This window comes from Pieris rapae, chromosome 3 (genome assembly GCF_905147795.1).
Source record: "Pieris rapae chromosome 3, ilPieRapa1.1, whole genome shotgun sequence".
Classification (NCBI taxonomy): Eukaryota; Metazoa; Arthropoda; class Insecta; order Lepidoptera; family Pieridae; genus Pieris; species Pieris rapae.
In genome coordinates this window covers 7,913,994-7,928,729 of record NC_059511.1, presented here as the reverse complement: position 1 = coordinate 7,928,729, position 14,736 = coordinate 7,913,994, and the positions used below count along the sequence as shown (strand labels likewise).

Sequence of the window (14,736 nt, the reverse complement as noted above, 5' to 3'; positions counted from 1 at the left end):
AATTATCATTGTTTTAATTGATTTATAATTTAATGACCTATTTTCATATTAATACAGCAAGGATAGTTTGAAATAAATTTAAAACAATAATAATATAAAAGTTTTTGCTTAAACCGTAATCAGTAACAAGTTTTGATATAGTTTTTGTTAGAACATGTCATCGTGTCCCAAGTCTGCTAATAAATTAAGTCCTCGTTCCTTTAAAGCCTTTGATAAAATTTTTTGTTGCTCAATTTTGGCATCTTGTTCCCGTCGTTGGGCATCTAATATATCATCAACAGACACCTCTGTAAGTGGTAGATTGTCTTCTTTATCCTTGTCCTGTAAAGTTAACATAAGATTACTAAACAATAATTTTACACCCAAAATTAATAGTGTTGAAATGTTGTAAATAAGACTTTAAATGCAATTAAAGATTATGAAGAAGATAAGAATTTCAGTGTACTTATATTGCTCCACTTACTATTTCTCCCAATAAAACTACATTTTCACCTCTCACTATGAATATTCCTCTGGGTATATCTCCATACTCCTTTCCAACATGAATTCTCTCAATAGTTTTGTGAAGAACTAAATTGGCAAATTGGTCTACACATCGCAAATAGCCAATTAATGTCCTCCCATCTCGCAGCAAAACCATCAGTTTTTCTTAATTAAAAATAACAATTAGTTCACAATGTATGGTCTTAAGTATACCATACCAGTAATTACCAAAAAAAAGAAACATACTATCCAGTTCATCGAGCAGATGAGCAGTACCTTCTAGTGGATTTAAATTATTACTAGCCATTTCGACAATGCTCTTTTGACTTTTTAAGACAAATATCAGTTTAATGAAGAAAATTTCGCATTTATTTTTTAAACTCCGTAGAAAAAGAAACACTTATTGTTAATATTAGTAACTCATCTGTGATTCTGTAAATGTTTGGTTTAATATTCACAGATACAATATATATTATTAGTAGTATCAAGTATGTCAATTCGACGACACATTGACATTGAAAATTGAATACAAAAATGAGTTTACATTGTTCACATTGCCTTTACGAAATCCACCACAGATAAATAACTACAGAAGCAGGGAAAACCACAGAGCAAAGAACAAGGAGCAATAGTTATATTTTTGAATAATAAAAAAGTACAAAGTACTTTGTATATATTTCATCGTCTCTAGATTTTTCCATTCAAATTACGCGTTTATAACATTTTTTTTTAAATTGGCAATTGATGTACATTATGTTATTTTTCATTATTTATAATCTGTTACTAGACATATGCCCACAGATTACACAATAGGGTTTATTTGTAAATTGTCATCTAGGTAAAAATCAAATATACGTATTTCTGAGAGTTTACCTTTTATTTCTTTTTGTGGTGTTTTTGTGTATTTTTCACGGTAGATCTAAATATTTTTGTTTGTCCAATTATTATATGAATATAATTTTCTGCATATTTAATTAGTATCCCTATATTATTTTTTATATTTTATGAAAAACAAAATTTTGAAGAAAATTTATCCACTATGGAACAGGACGATGAGATAAAGTCGGGTTTCTTATTGTTTCCATCAGCCGGAGGAAATATGTTTAGTAAATTTCCTAAAAAGGTATTATGATAATTATATTGTCTGTGTTTATTATATTAACGATATATTTTTGCATAATGGAACGCGCGTTTATGATACATGCTTTCTAATGACTCAGAGTTGCAGGCAGGTTGTGAGTAGCAAAACTTATAAATACTGAGCCTGTCCAACCATACTTTTGTAAAATTAGCAAGTTTATGGCTAGTTTTACCTAGATATATTTAGTAAAAATTTATTTATAATGTTCTATATAATTAAAACTATTTTTCTTAAAGAGAACTAAATCTGTCTAGATTTATGACATATTTGTTCTATCAGATTAAATGCCAGAGTATGACTATATCTATTTTTTGTTATAGAAAAACTGGCAACAAAAATACTGTGTTTTGTTAAATGCAAGTAAGCAAGGTATAGAACGTTTGGAAATTTATGACAACAAGGATGATGTGACAACAGGTGCTATTCCGAAAATAATAACCTTAGAAAATTGCATCAAAATAACACATTCTAGTCCAAACACTATAACTATTTTGACTAAGTCTCTCACTCAACAAATATGTGCTCAGTCAGAGGCGGAAACGTTAGAATGGGTAACGGCGCTCCAATCTGTTGCTTTTAGAGGAGTTTCATCTAGTCCTATCAGTTGTGATGAAGATAATGACCTCTACTGTTCATCAGGGGAAGGGGTGTTTTCTGTTAAAATGTGTCCTTCAGAAGCTTCAACAAGATGTAGCTTTGAGTCTATTAGGTACCTGCTTCTTCTTACAGCAACTGCCATAGAATTGAGAGATGTTAATGACAATAAGTTATATGCTACTTGGCCATATAGATATATAAGACGCTATGGATATAGACAGGGTAAGTTTACATTTGAAGCTGGTAGAAAATGTGATACTGGTGAAGGAATTTTCCATTTAGAGCATCCAAATCAGTCAGAAATATTTAAATGTTTATCTTTAAAAATGAAAACTATGAAACAAATGATAGGAAATGAAAACATGCACAGTCCCGAACATTCAGAGTTTAATATTCAACCCAGTCTGAACCTATTTCCGGGTTCAAGAAGTCCATTGGTGGCTGCTCGGCCAGATGATTTAAATTTAAGTTCTCTTTCATTCAAAACTTCATCAATATCAAGTCAACAAACTATCAGTACTGATAGAGACCAACTTCCCCTCTTAATGCCAAAACCAGCACTAAAGCCAAAACCACAAAAACCACCAAGAAAAATAGTAAATATACCAAAAATAAGAGATACTACAAGTTCTACTGATGAAAGCATAGACTTTGGTAGATATAAAAAACTTGATAATTATGAACCAATTGAACAAATTAAGAAAGAGAGTCCTCCATTAGTGCCATATGATAAAGTGGAAGTGCGTAGTGAAGCTTGGAAAACTTTAGGTATAGATGATCCAGATCATACGGAATTTACTCCTAATTTAGGAGATAGTCCTAATTGTATGAAATTAATATCAAGATCTCAGGATAATTTGAATACCTCAGGACCAGAAACATCAAGAATTATTTTATTGCCTAGTCCTGTCATTGATCCTGAGGATGAAAATTATGATAGATTGCAATATTTTGGATCAACAAGCAAATTAAATAAATCCTCTAAGTACAAGAAAATTGAAGCAAGACCTACAACATTGGCTCTTAACGATTCAAAGAGCAAAGACACATGGAATGATTATGATGAAGTTGAAAATGTTATGCAGACTGCAAGGATGGCAGATGATTCTCATTTGGGCTATGGCATGATTAGGAAACCAAACACTCCTGGTCCCCAAGTGCCCACTGCAGCACAGGCTCAAATACTTCAAAACCAAATAGGTTTGGAAGATGTTACACATAGTAATTGTAATGGTACTGATTATGCTATTGTCAGCCGTCCGAAAAGAGTTTAAGGAGAAGAGATTAAAGCTATGAAGACTGAATGAAACAATGAATTTTACTGGTGAATATTAACTCTTCTATTTACCTAAAACCTTACAGTTTTACACTATGATATAAATATTACATAAAAATACAATGTAAGTTTTACCATTCCAATACAAATATTTTAACCTTTGAAAGGAATTTAATCTACTATTATTAAATATGTACAAATATACATATGTAATAATAATAAATAATGCATATTAAAAATTTAATTATTATGTGTAAAAGATGAGACTGTTCAACATTCCTTTATTGTAGAAGATTAGTTAAAAACTAAAATCCGTACATCTACTTATTGAAATTGTGATCTTAGTGCCTTTTAATTACTATAGTATTAAATATTTATAAGTGCAAATCTGACTTAATATAACTCTTACAATGTTGTTGTTGTAGGTATAGTTATAATATGCAAAAGCCTTATTGTATTCAATTTGTAATTAACAAAGATTTTTGTAGTTTATGTTTTTCCGAAGTATTATTTTATTTTAAGATATTAAAGTATGAAACTGCCTTCAGCATCCTACAAATAATGTATATTTTTTTTATAATTACCATCTTGTGCCAATATATACAATAAGCACAAAATAGGTGCTAAAAAATTAAGCACAATATAATTTTCTTGTAAGATTTGCCATATTTTATAAAATGTTTATATATCAACATGTAGTAAAATTAATTAATTTTTAATAAATACATTTAACAATGTGTATGTCTTATTAAAACTTGGTTTTATCAAAGATAATTAATACTCATTTTAAAATATTGTGATAATTCAAAGTCCATTCAGGATAATATCACATTTTAATTGTAAATGTTAAAATTAACATAATTATTTTACTGATACAGAAAGTAATGATTATGCTATAAGTTCTGGTTTCTCTTTTTGAATAATTTCCTTAGCAATAAATTCCAAGTCATGAGACATTATCTTTTGTACTGTTTCACCCTTTTCTGCCATAATGTCTTCAATATTTTTCTTTCCATTCATGTCTGTGAACCAATTCAGATTATCTGCAATTAGGTGTCTATTTTCACAACCATCACAATTAACTATGACAACTCCTTTGTAATATGCTAGTTTTGTAATAAATTTAGCATTTCGTGTGTTGCATTTTTTACATGTGTACATAAGTTGAAATTTTCCTTCAAATTTCTTTGGCTCAACGGTCAGAGGAACTGTGCTTAATTGAATAGTACTTGAACTAAACTGCCTCGATGATTCAGTACGTGGTGTAGAAGATGAAACCGGCACTGGAAATGATATTCTTCTTCCCAGAAACGAATTTCCATGGCTTGGAAAAAATACAAAACTATTGAGCAATCTCGGAGACTGATATTTCACAACGAAATCTATTAGGGTCTTATGCGACATATTTAAATTGTCAACCTATTTTATTAGGAGTAAGACTTTTGTTTACTGTTAAAAGATTTCTTTAATTATTATTTAAACAGTCAAGAAGATTTTAATCTATTATTATTGCGTCAGATTTTTAAAACCTCGAGTCGAACTAAATATCAAAACATTTTTCACTGTCTAAAGTTGTCAAATAGATATTGACATTGACAGTCACGGTTTATCGCTATTAAACTTTAACAATTAATATATAATATGAACGTCATTGGGTACTGGGTAGTGGGGACAGTCATTCTCAGACTCAAAAAGGGCACTACATACTATTGAAAAGTTTCCTTTTTAACTGAAACCTTGTTATTAGTTGCGGCACGAAACTCTAGCGCTGACCGTTATTGCGCAGGAGTAAAAAATAAAGTACCTGAGGGGGGCTAGTGGAATGAAGAGCGTCGATTGGCTCTCCAGTCGCATTCCAGCCCCCGCACCACAGTACACATGCGCAGGAATCCCCTCCACGTATCGGCCAGCGCTATATTAATAATAATAATTTAATAGGATATTATTTGCGAAATACGTGATAAGCTTTTCATGTTCTCAAAGAAATTATGCCATTCTCTACATAGACTCCAAGAAAGCCGATCAGCTTACCAAGGAAGTTATAAAGGACTTAGATATAGTCCCATACATGAATTATTGTCATGATTTAGCTGCTCTTCCCAAAACCCATTTTTGGGAGTAATGGAATATGTTTGGTTGAAAAGCAGCGAGATCAAAGGGAAATATTATGCTGAAATTCAACCCCCCACCACCCTTCTGAATTCCTTACAATTACTACATGTTCCGTTTCCGACTAAAATCTCCTGCCTTTTGCCTTATCTTTTATTGTATTATAATGTATTATCTTCTTTCATTATCAATAATAATATTAAGATTTAATATTTATTTAAATATTACGTTTTAAACTAGCTTATACCTTTGTTTTTTGATGCGTTTCTATCACTAAACTATTGCCATTACATATTCGTCGTCACCACCCCATCACCCACTTTTGAAATAACCTATTTTACCAGCGGAATAAGTTAATCCCTTTCTAGAGGGAGTCTTATGTGGTTTCCTACGGCCTTAGGCCAAATGACATAATATCTCACAATAAGAAAAGTGGCGTCCATATAAAATCCATGGCGTCCTCTCCCATTCTCGCCTTGTGCGCTCTTCACAAATATTAAAGGATTAGGATTTAATTCCAACAACCACGAGGTCCACTAAGATTTGAAAATTACGAAGCCGGACTTGATCTTTCTTACTGAGACTCAAATATCTTCTCTGGCTGGTACTTTCCATCTCTCCTATCCGGAGGACTGGAAATGATATTCTTCTTGTAATGACCATCCGCGATTCTACATGTAATGGTCCCATGGTGGAAACGATGAGACTTTCAATTTATCAAGCATATAGAAACGCCAAAAGAGTTATGACCGCTGAAATCGTCAGAACTGGTGATTTTAACGTCCTAGGTACTGAAACTACCGCTCACGCCGGAAGATTCTTTTTCGACTTTGCTTTACGACTTGACACAAATCGTCCCTGCAGTCACGCAAATACCAGATGGTCATAAACCTATTTGTTGTATCTTCTGTTTACTTCGCATCGGAGAACAAAGTGTTGCATTACATGTATGCAGATTGGGTTTGGATGTTGGTAAATACTCCAAATGTCACCGAGGTAGTCCCGTAGGGTATGAAACTTTAGTTCATAGGCCGATTGGTGAAAAGTCCCAGCCTTGGTTTAAATGTTCTTGTAAAAGGTGGCCTTGCGTCGAAAACGAGAATGCTTAGAGGTCTGGATAGAGGTGACATCCTGTGAAGTGACTAGTGCCTGAAAAAACTCAGTCTCCAGATCTGTTAAACGGGAAATTACCAGGGCAAAGTAGCACATTGACAAATTTGGCAATAAATGCTGTCCGAGGGAACTTCTCTCAGCTTTCTGTTCCACTACTACACGGGGAATATAACTACGTAGGCCCATAAGGAGAAGGCCCATCTTCTAGGCTGTCTCCTGGTATTGAACTGGACTGTCGATGACCAAGGAAAGGCACCACCGACATTTTTGCGGTGTGATACTTCGATGTCAGAAATTATATTACGGCAACTGTATCTAAAGCTATATCTTCCTAACCGGAGTGAGTTTACGACCACCGAGCTAAAAACTTTTTAGCTCGGTGGTGGTTTCATTTTTGTGAAAATTATTACTACTAAGTACTAATAAGTAATCTGTGGCTCAGAGTATGTGTTGGTATTTGCCTTCTAATAAAAATAACCTCTAAAGTCTAATCACAGATGTAAAAGTCTTGCAAAATTGTAGTTTAATAAAGTTTATAAATATTAAATTTGAATATGTTTAAATATAAATACAGTAAACTAAAGTAATGATTAAAAAGATAATGCATTAAATAAGAATTGGTATTCGTAGACTATTCCCTAGGAAGTTAAGAAATATTTTAATACAAATCTTTAACTATGGAGCCAATTTGGTTTAAGGAAGTTTTAGCTGATGAAATTATTAAAAACGACGACATAATAAATGAAATGCAAAGTATCGTCACAGGTATTGGAAGTTTTAATCCTATAACTCAGAATATAACATAGAATTTAGATTGCTAATAATTTATGTTTTTTACTAATTAATTTATTAATTACTACTATAATTAATGTTTGCCATTTTTTATTGAATTATCTCCTTATTAATGTTATGATACACTATTTTTAGATATTGTGTCTGGTCATATTGAAATCACCAGAATAGTGGAGAATATGGCTGGAGTGCTGACTCATAAAGATTCTGAAAACAGAGAAAAAGGAATGCGATTTTTCACAAATTTGCTTAAAAAAATTCCTCAAGACTTTTTAACAGTGTCACAAATAAATTTCATATCAAAGTTTTACATTGATCGTTTAAAAGACAATCACAGAGTAATACCAGCAGTTTTAGATGGTTATTTGACAATAGTTGGTATGAAAAATTTTAACATTAGTCTTTGTGGTGAATACTTCACAGTCTTGTTTAGAGAGATTGCCTGCCAGTCACAGCTAAGACAAGATAGACTTAATATTTACCTGACTATGCAAAATGCCATGGATAAAGATTTGGAGTGTAAGTATCTATATACATAAAAATGAATCCCTATTTCCCTTGGTCACAGCATCACGCCTGAATGGCTGGACCGATTTCGCTAATTCTTTTTTTGTTCTGTTCGTTATTATCAGGAGAAGGTTCTTATGAAAGAAAAATTAAGGAAATGCGTGGAAAATTAGAAAATTTTAAATTACTTAAACACTGTATAAAATTATTAAACTTTTTAAATGTAACCTTAAGACATTTGACATAGAATTGACTGAATGTGTGCTCCAAATATAGTCAAAGAGGATGAAAAAAAAAAGACGTTTAAAGCGGATTATTCTGTCAATCTTATTTTATTGATAAACAAAAAAAAATAAAATAATTAATTGAAAAGATCTAAGAAACCTGATTTTCTTAGTTGAACATGACGGTTACTTTAGAGACATCAGGCTTAATATTAAAAGTTCAATTTAATATGGAATTTTGGTAAGTTTGGATAGACTAACATACATAATTAACTTAATAAAATCAAAAATCTGCTCATTTATGGCGTCTAAGGCGGAACAAAGTTCGCCGGGTCAGCTAGTATGCCAATAATTAAAACATTCATTCAAAGATTTATTAACTTAAAGATTTAATTACGAAAATGTTATATAGTTTAAAGATAATTCTATAAAGACTTCATATGCAGTATAGTTGATACATGCCATAATTTTTTTCTAAACAGGTTTTTAAATTTCAGATATAAAAAGCTTGGGGCCTGACTTTGTTTTTGGTTTAATATCATCCATGGATGGAGAAAGGGATCCTAGAAATTTATTATTTCTCTTTAATTTTCTACCTAAATTCCTAGCAAATATTCCTCTTGGACATTTAGTTGATGAAATGTTTGAAGTGATTTCATGTTATTATCCAATTGATTTCCATCCATCTCCTGATGACCCTGCTGCTGTCTCTCGAGATGATTTGGCCTTAGCACTGTGCCCTTGTCTATGTGGAGTTCAGGAGTTTGGCGAACAGTGCCTCGTACTGTTAATAGAAAAGTTAGATTCCAGTTTAAGAGTAGCAAAGTTGGACTCATTGAGATTATTGGTAAGAAGCATTTTTTCATTTACCAGTTTAATTATCTTGTATTTGTCTTCTTACTTAAAATAATTAGTGATGGAAATTTGCTAAGGTTGAGCAAGTGAAAAGGTTATCATATTTATTTTATTGCTTTTTAATATTATGTTTTCTATATAAGTAATTATTAATGACATAAATATTCACAATTTCAGGCACAAAGCTGTCAAAAATTTAAACCAGAAACCTATGTACCTTTTCTTAAAGCACTTTGGTCATCACTATATAGAGAAATTTCTCATAAAACTGATGAAGAACTTAAAATGGCTGCCCATGAAGCTTTATCAGCACTTATTGCTAACATGGCAGCTTCTTGTAACACAGATCAATCATTTGAGAATTTTGTTAAAGGTATTATTATATCAATGCAAACATCTCTTGCTGAATCAACAACTGTGGCCCAATTTGTACAAACTTCACGAGTTCTGCTTTCCACAGCTAACAGTTCAAAGGAATCATGTGTGATTGTTACAAAAACAATGATTCCAGCAGTAATATCATATTATGAGTTTAAAACATCAGCAAAATTGCAAGTGGCAAGTTTAGAATTCCTAGGAGATCTATATGATCTTGCAAAATGTTGGAATGTTGTAGGCAGTATTGATAAACAAGCAAATGAAATAATACCGCTTTGCCTGTCCGCTGTAAGTGAGCCAACAAAAGAACATCAAATGGCAGGGTTTAAAGCTCTTATCAGAACCATAGATGTTTTGAAACCAGATTTGGTGTTGCCATTTGTAGAAATTTTAATTCATATTGTTCAACATTCAGATGATCATGATATCCTTCACATAAGTGTCGAAACAACAAATGCAATTGCAAAAAAATATCCAGAGCTTATTATGGATTTGGTTGTGAAAGGAAAATGTAATATCGAGGAAATGGTAGATAATAAAAGCATCTTACAAAAACGCCTTAATTTGCTATCTAATCTGGCAAGTATAGATGACTTTACGAGAGTAATTATTGAGGAGATGTTGAAAATTATTACTGTAGATGATAAAAATGCATATAATGTTATTAAAGCATTAAATGGATCAATTTCTAACACAAGTTTATATACAGAAGAAAAGGTTACTCAAATTGAAAGTGATCATGGATTAATAGATTCCATTCTTACTTGGTTATTGAAGGAAATTCAATCAGGGTCAAAAGAATCCTTAGTACATGGATATACATTAATATCAAATACAATGTGCAGTTTGCCAAGTGAGAAGCAAAAGGCTGTGTTGGAGTGCCATAGTCCAAAAATCATGGAAAAATGCCAAAGTGAAGCTATTTATTATCCACTATTGGAGTGCTTGTACCGATCATTACAACGAAATGTGTATGATTCCAGTTATCAGCATATAATGAAATTATCATTAAAAATAGCTATTAATAATGATAATGAATTTATTAAGACAAGAGCTTGTTGCTTGGTAGCACATTTATTAAATAAAGCTGAATTTGGTCAAACATTTGAATTGTTATATGAATCTTTGAAGAGTTATTTGTCTTCATGCACTAAAGATGAAAATATTTGTTTGTCATTGATACAATTATTTGGATGGATAGCAAAGGCTTTAATAATGAGAGGAAGCGATTTGTTTATGTTTTGGCTTCAAAAGGTTTGTAATTTTTTAATTTACAAATATCATTAATAATTATAATATATAATTTACAAATATGATATTATCATTATATAATATATATTATATAATATCATTTCATATCGTAACTTAGTTTTCTATGGCTGTTTTATTGATCATTCTTAAAAAAGTGTTTCTCCAAAAATACCAGGAACCCTTGTTACCTGCTCAGATATAGGAGCGCCATCTGTTGATCGTAAAATAAACGTTACTGGCCTTATAAACTATGGACGTAAACATTACCGCATTCGTTACCATGGTTACGATGTATATATGAGCCCGTAATCTATAAAATTATCCCTTTCCCGACAAAAAAGGCTCATGGCCCCGACACGGATGATCCAATCACGATAGCTAAATACAAACTAAAAGCCGCCCGCTCGGCCAATAATATTAATAGCTATACACAGATTAGGGCAAAAAACCTGGGAATGTGACCTGTACTTCCCTCACTCCAGTGAGCTTCCGTCCCGCCCTTCAAGCGATTGACCACCCCGCGATAGATCAAGCCGAGGTTCGAGTCACACAGGAGACGCCTTTGCGCTAGTCGCGTGAAAAACTTCTTTTTTTAAATTTAAACCGAGTTACGCTCGCCAAAACAGCCCGAATTGAGCGTATAGGCCCTTTAGGGCAACAGCGAGATTCCATTTCTAAAAAAAAAATAAAAAAAAAAAAATTATTGTTACCAATAATTAAGGACTTGCGTACTTCAGTCTGATCATAATAAGAGATAATGCTGTAAAAGTTTCTAACAACGTATTCTATCTATTTACAGATACTAATAACACTATCAAATCCTGAATGTTGCCAGCAAGGAGCGGAAGCGATTCGCCTTATTGTCAGTGATCAACCGGACTGTCTAAACGCTAGACAACATTGTCGAACAAGTTTACTATACAGACAGAGAATATTCCAATCTTTCGCAAAATTATCAGAGAAATTTGGCCCAATCAGCGAAACAAAGGAGACGTATCTGCTGTGTTGGGCTTATGTATTGGAGAAGGCTCCTAAGAGTGTCCTAAATAATGAAGTTGAAAAAGTATGTATTTTTATTTGGCTTTACTTACATGCAAGAAAATTGTCTTTTTTGATATAACAAGTTATAAAGAAACTTCTAGATTACTAACCAAAAGTTGAATGTTCTGTAGTCTATACTATATCTTGTCTTTGTAATCGAATTATTTAAGTTAAAGTATATTTAAAAAATGCAGGTGTAACCAATAATACATTCCTATCATACAATATAATTGAAGACCTAATTTAAATATTTCTTGAAACTATTTAATATTAACGTCTAGATAAGATGGCATAATATATGTTTTTAGAACTTAATTCAATATGATTCAAGAATTGATGTGACCGTATATGATATGTATTTTATTAACAAGGGAGGTAAAACTCAATGTCTCAATATAACTGCCAAATATTAATAAAATAATGATTACATTGATTACCAATAGAGGGCGTTTTTATCATTTTGATGAAAATAGATACATGATATAAAAAGTTTACTGAACTAAATGTACGGTCTTTATTTACAAAGAAAAACAGGTACTATAATAATAAAAAGTACTGATTGGATGGTCCACAATTTATAAATGTCGTGGATGCTTATATTATGTACAATGAAATATATATTTGGAATAAATACATATTAATTTTCTATAAATTTGATTTACAGATTTTGCCATTAGTCGTGGATAGTTTGGACTATGATAACAAAGATCTACTTGTAGTGATGGTCGATGTTCTGATATACTTTGTACTAGCGAAAAACATTCTTGTGGCACAAAGTTTTCAAACTATTTTACCACGATTGGTAAAATTATCCGAGTATGTGAAATCTATGGTAAGAATTTATTACAGCTTGCCTTATTTTATATTAATACGATATATAAGCAACGAGAAACTGACTAAAATCGAATATATCGCATTTTTATTAAAGATTTCATTGTATCGTCGGCCCCCAATTTTTTCCTTGAGTTTTTTCGTAATTTTCTTTACAGTACAATTGAAGCGAGTACGCTTAATAATTACTAATTATTTACAGGATGTACGAATAAAGAGCCTTCAATGCCTCTATGAAATAGCGAATTCGTACAAAACGGCTCTATTGTTGCCGTATAAAACAGATTTGCTGTTTGATTTAGCGCCATCTCTTGACGACAAAAAACGTCTTGTTCGCAATATGGCAGTGCGTGCACGTACCAGGTGGTATCTAGTTGGGGCCCCAGGCGAAGAGAAAGATGATTAAAAAATAAAATTATATGTTTGATTTTTAGCAACTGTAACCTTAAACGAAATTACAATTCTGATTGAATCAGAAGCGACTTCCTTTTATATGTATTGCTATATTTATCTATTTGCTGTTGTTTTTTTAAATAAAAATTTAAATGTTTCTATATGATTGTTTCTTTTATTAATGTATGTGAGAACGACTGAATTGAATTTGAGAGAAAGAAGAGCATAAATGTGCCGTGCTAAAAATGTATTATAGAATATTAAAAAAACTACAACTGTTGAAAACATGACAATTAAGTCCCTCAGATGAAATATTAGTAGCAGTAAATAGAGTAGTAGGGGAATACACGATACTAAGAGGGTATTAATTCAAGCGTCATACAGACCTATTGGGTTGCAATCCTTAGATAATAATATGAAAAAAAAATATATTTTAATGTTGATTGAAAATGAGGATAAAAAAATTTATAAATTTTTTTAAAGTAAATTTTATTAATTTTCTCAAAGTAGTACCACTACTTATATGTTAATATTACTCATGATGAATATTTTTTAATACATAGGCAACATGCAGCCACACGTATTATTATTTTATCGACAAATGTTTCTTACTTCGGTTTGAAGAAATCGTCAGATTATATTTTTCGTCATCCTTAAATTATTTCCTTCAAAATAAAAATAAAATTGCCCCGCTCGAGAATACCAAGATGTCGTTTTTTGCAACTTTTCTTTACGTCACTAATTCACCTTGCCTTAATCTGACGCGCTCGACCATTTCAATTGATTATTATTTTTTGTACTAATCTGATCCTTTACAATGACGAGCGGCCATATATGGGGCTCATATTTGGTAGAGGTACTTAACCCGTAAATGGTATCCCTCTGTGTATTAATCTGCCACGCTTTAGTAAATCCCAAAATTCCCTCTTGGGCTACCCTTCTATAGGTATAATTGTTACTTTGGTGCACATCACTTCCGCGTCTTGTTGCTTTGCGTTCGGTGTGTGCTCTGGCAACGAAAAAACTGCATCACTATGTTGTTTTGTAAAGCGCCCTGTTATTTTCCAAAATGCGTTTATGACTCCTAATTATTTTAGTACTTCTAGGATTAGACGTCACAATCCGAGGCCACTAACAATTTATTTGAATTTGCATAATCTCTTATCGCGTTTCAACGTTTGCCCCACTTTAAATGGTAATGAAGGGTTTCAGGGTTTTTATTCTCCGCTTTTGAGTACGTATATATCTCGGACTACGTATAAAATAAAATAACAGGTAGGTAAAGGGTGTTATGCCGACGTTAATTACTTTATTATTCCGTGGATATAAATGGGATATGGGAATGTCTTTATAAACTAAATCTGTTTACTATCTTATTGCACTGATCTGAAATCAGTTCTATTTTTTCAGTCATTGTATCTATGCTACAATAGTAAAGCTTAGTTAAAAGTTTATACATATATATAGTGATCAAGTTTAGGTCACCATACATATATAGGTTGGCTGTATTATATTGTTGTTATTTTTATATTTTATGCAACCAAATACGGAGATTATCATGTCCGTTTCCCATGTACCTAAGCGATACGCAGCAACCGCCCGGATATACAAAGACCACCGAAATAATTTAGAATACACCTAAATGCGGTGCAACTGCAACGCTGAGTAACTTGACATGATTTGTAGTGAATATTTAAATTTTAAAGTTTAATTCTAAACAGAAACAAACATTCATTCATTTTATA

The 14,736-nt window shown here is 31.9% G+C and overlaps 4 protein-coding genes across 4 annotated transcripts; 2 read left to right on the top strand and 2 right to left on the bottom strand.

Moving 5' to 3' along the window:
* Positions 1-90: 90 nt before the first annotated feature.
* LOC110993282 (U6 snRNA-associated Sm-like protein LSm1) lies at positions 91-966 on the bottom strand. Its single transcript, XM_022259479.2, has 3 exons — positions 730-966; positions 464-648; positions 91-321 (listed from the first exon to the last, which is right to left on the bottom strand). The coding sequence occupies exons 1-3, from the start codon at positions 788-790 to the stop codon at positions 148-150; spliced, it is 420 nt and encodes a 139-aa protein (XP_022115171.2). The 5' UTR covers positions 791-966; the 3' UTR covers positions 91-147.
* Positions 967-1,401: 435 nt separating this feature from the next.
* On the top strand, positions 1,402-3,638 carry LOC110993244. The gene is made up of 2 exons (XM_022259422.2): positions 1,402-1,606; positions 1,945-3,638. The coding sequence occupies exons 1-2, from the start codon at positions 1,523-1,525 to the stop codon at positions 3,493-3,495; spliced, it is 1,635 nt and encodes a 544-aa protein (XP_022115114.1). The 5' UTR covers positions 1,402-1,522; the 3' UTR covers positions 3,496-3,638.
* Positions 3,639-4,311: 673 nt separating this feature from the next.
* Positions 4,312-5,046, bottom strand: LOC110993245 (DNL-type zinc finger protein). Its single transcript, XM_022259424.2, has one exon. The coding sequence runs from the start codon at positions 4,899-4,901 to the stop codon at positions 4,386-4,388; it is 516 nt and encodes a 171-aa protein (XP_022115116.2). The 5' UTR covers positions 4,902-5,046; the 3' UTR covers positions 4,312-4,385.
* A 2,140-nt stretch (positions 5,047-7,186) lies between these two features.
* Positions 7,187-13,152, top strand: LOC110993227 (MMS19 nucleotide excision repair protein homolog). Its single transcript, XM_022259396.2, has 7 exons — positions 7,187-7,484; positions 7,647-8,030; positions 8,740-9,089; positions 9,275-10,729; positions 11,526-11,789; positions 12,432-12,599; positions 12,801-13,152. Exons 1-7 carry the CDS (start codon positions 7,397-7,399, stop codon positions 13,002-13,004), a joined length of 2,913 nt encoding a protein of 970 aa, XP_022115088.2. The 5' UTR covers positions 7,187-7,396; the 3' UTR covers positions 13,005-13,152.
* Positions 13,153-14,736: the final 1,584 nt, after the last annotated feature.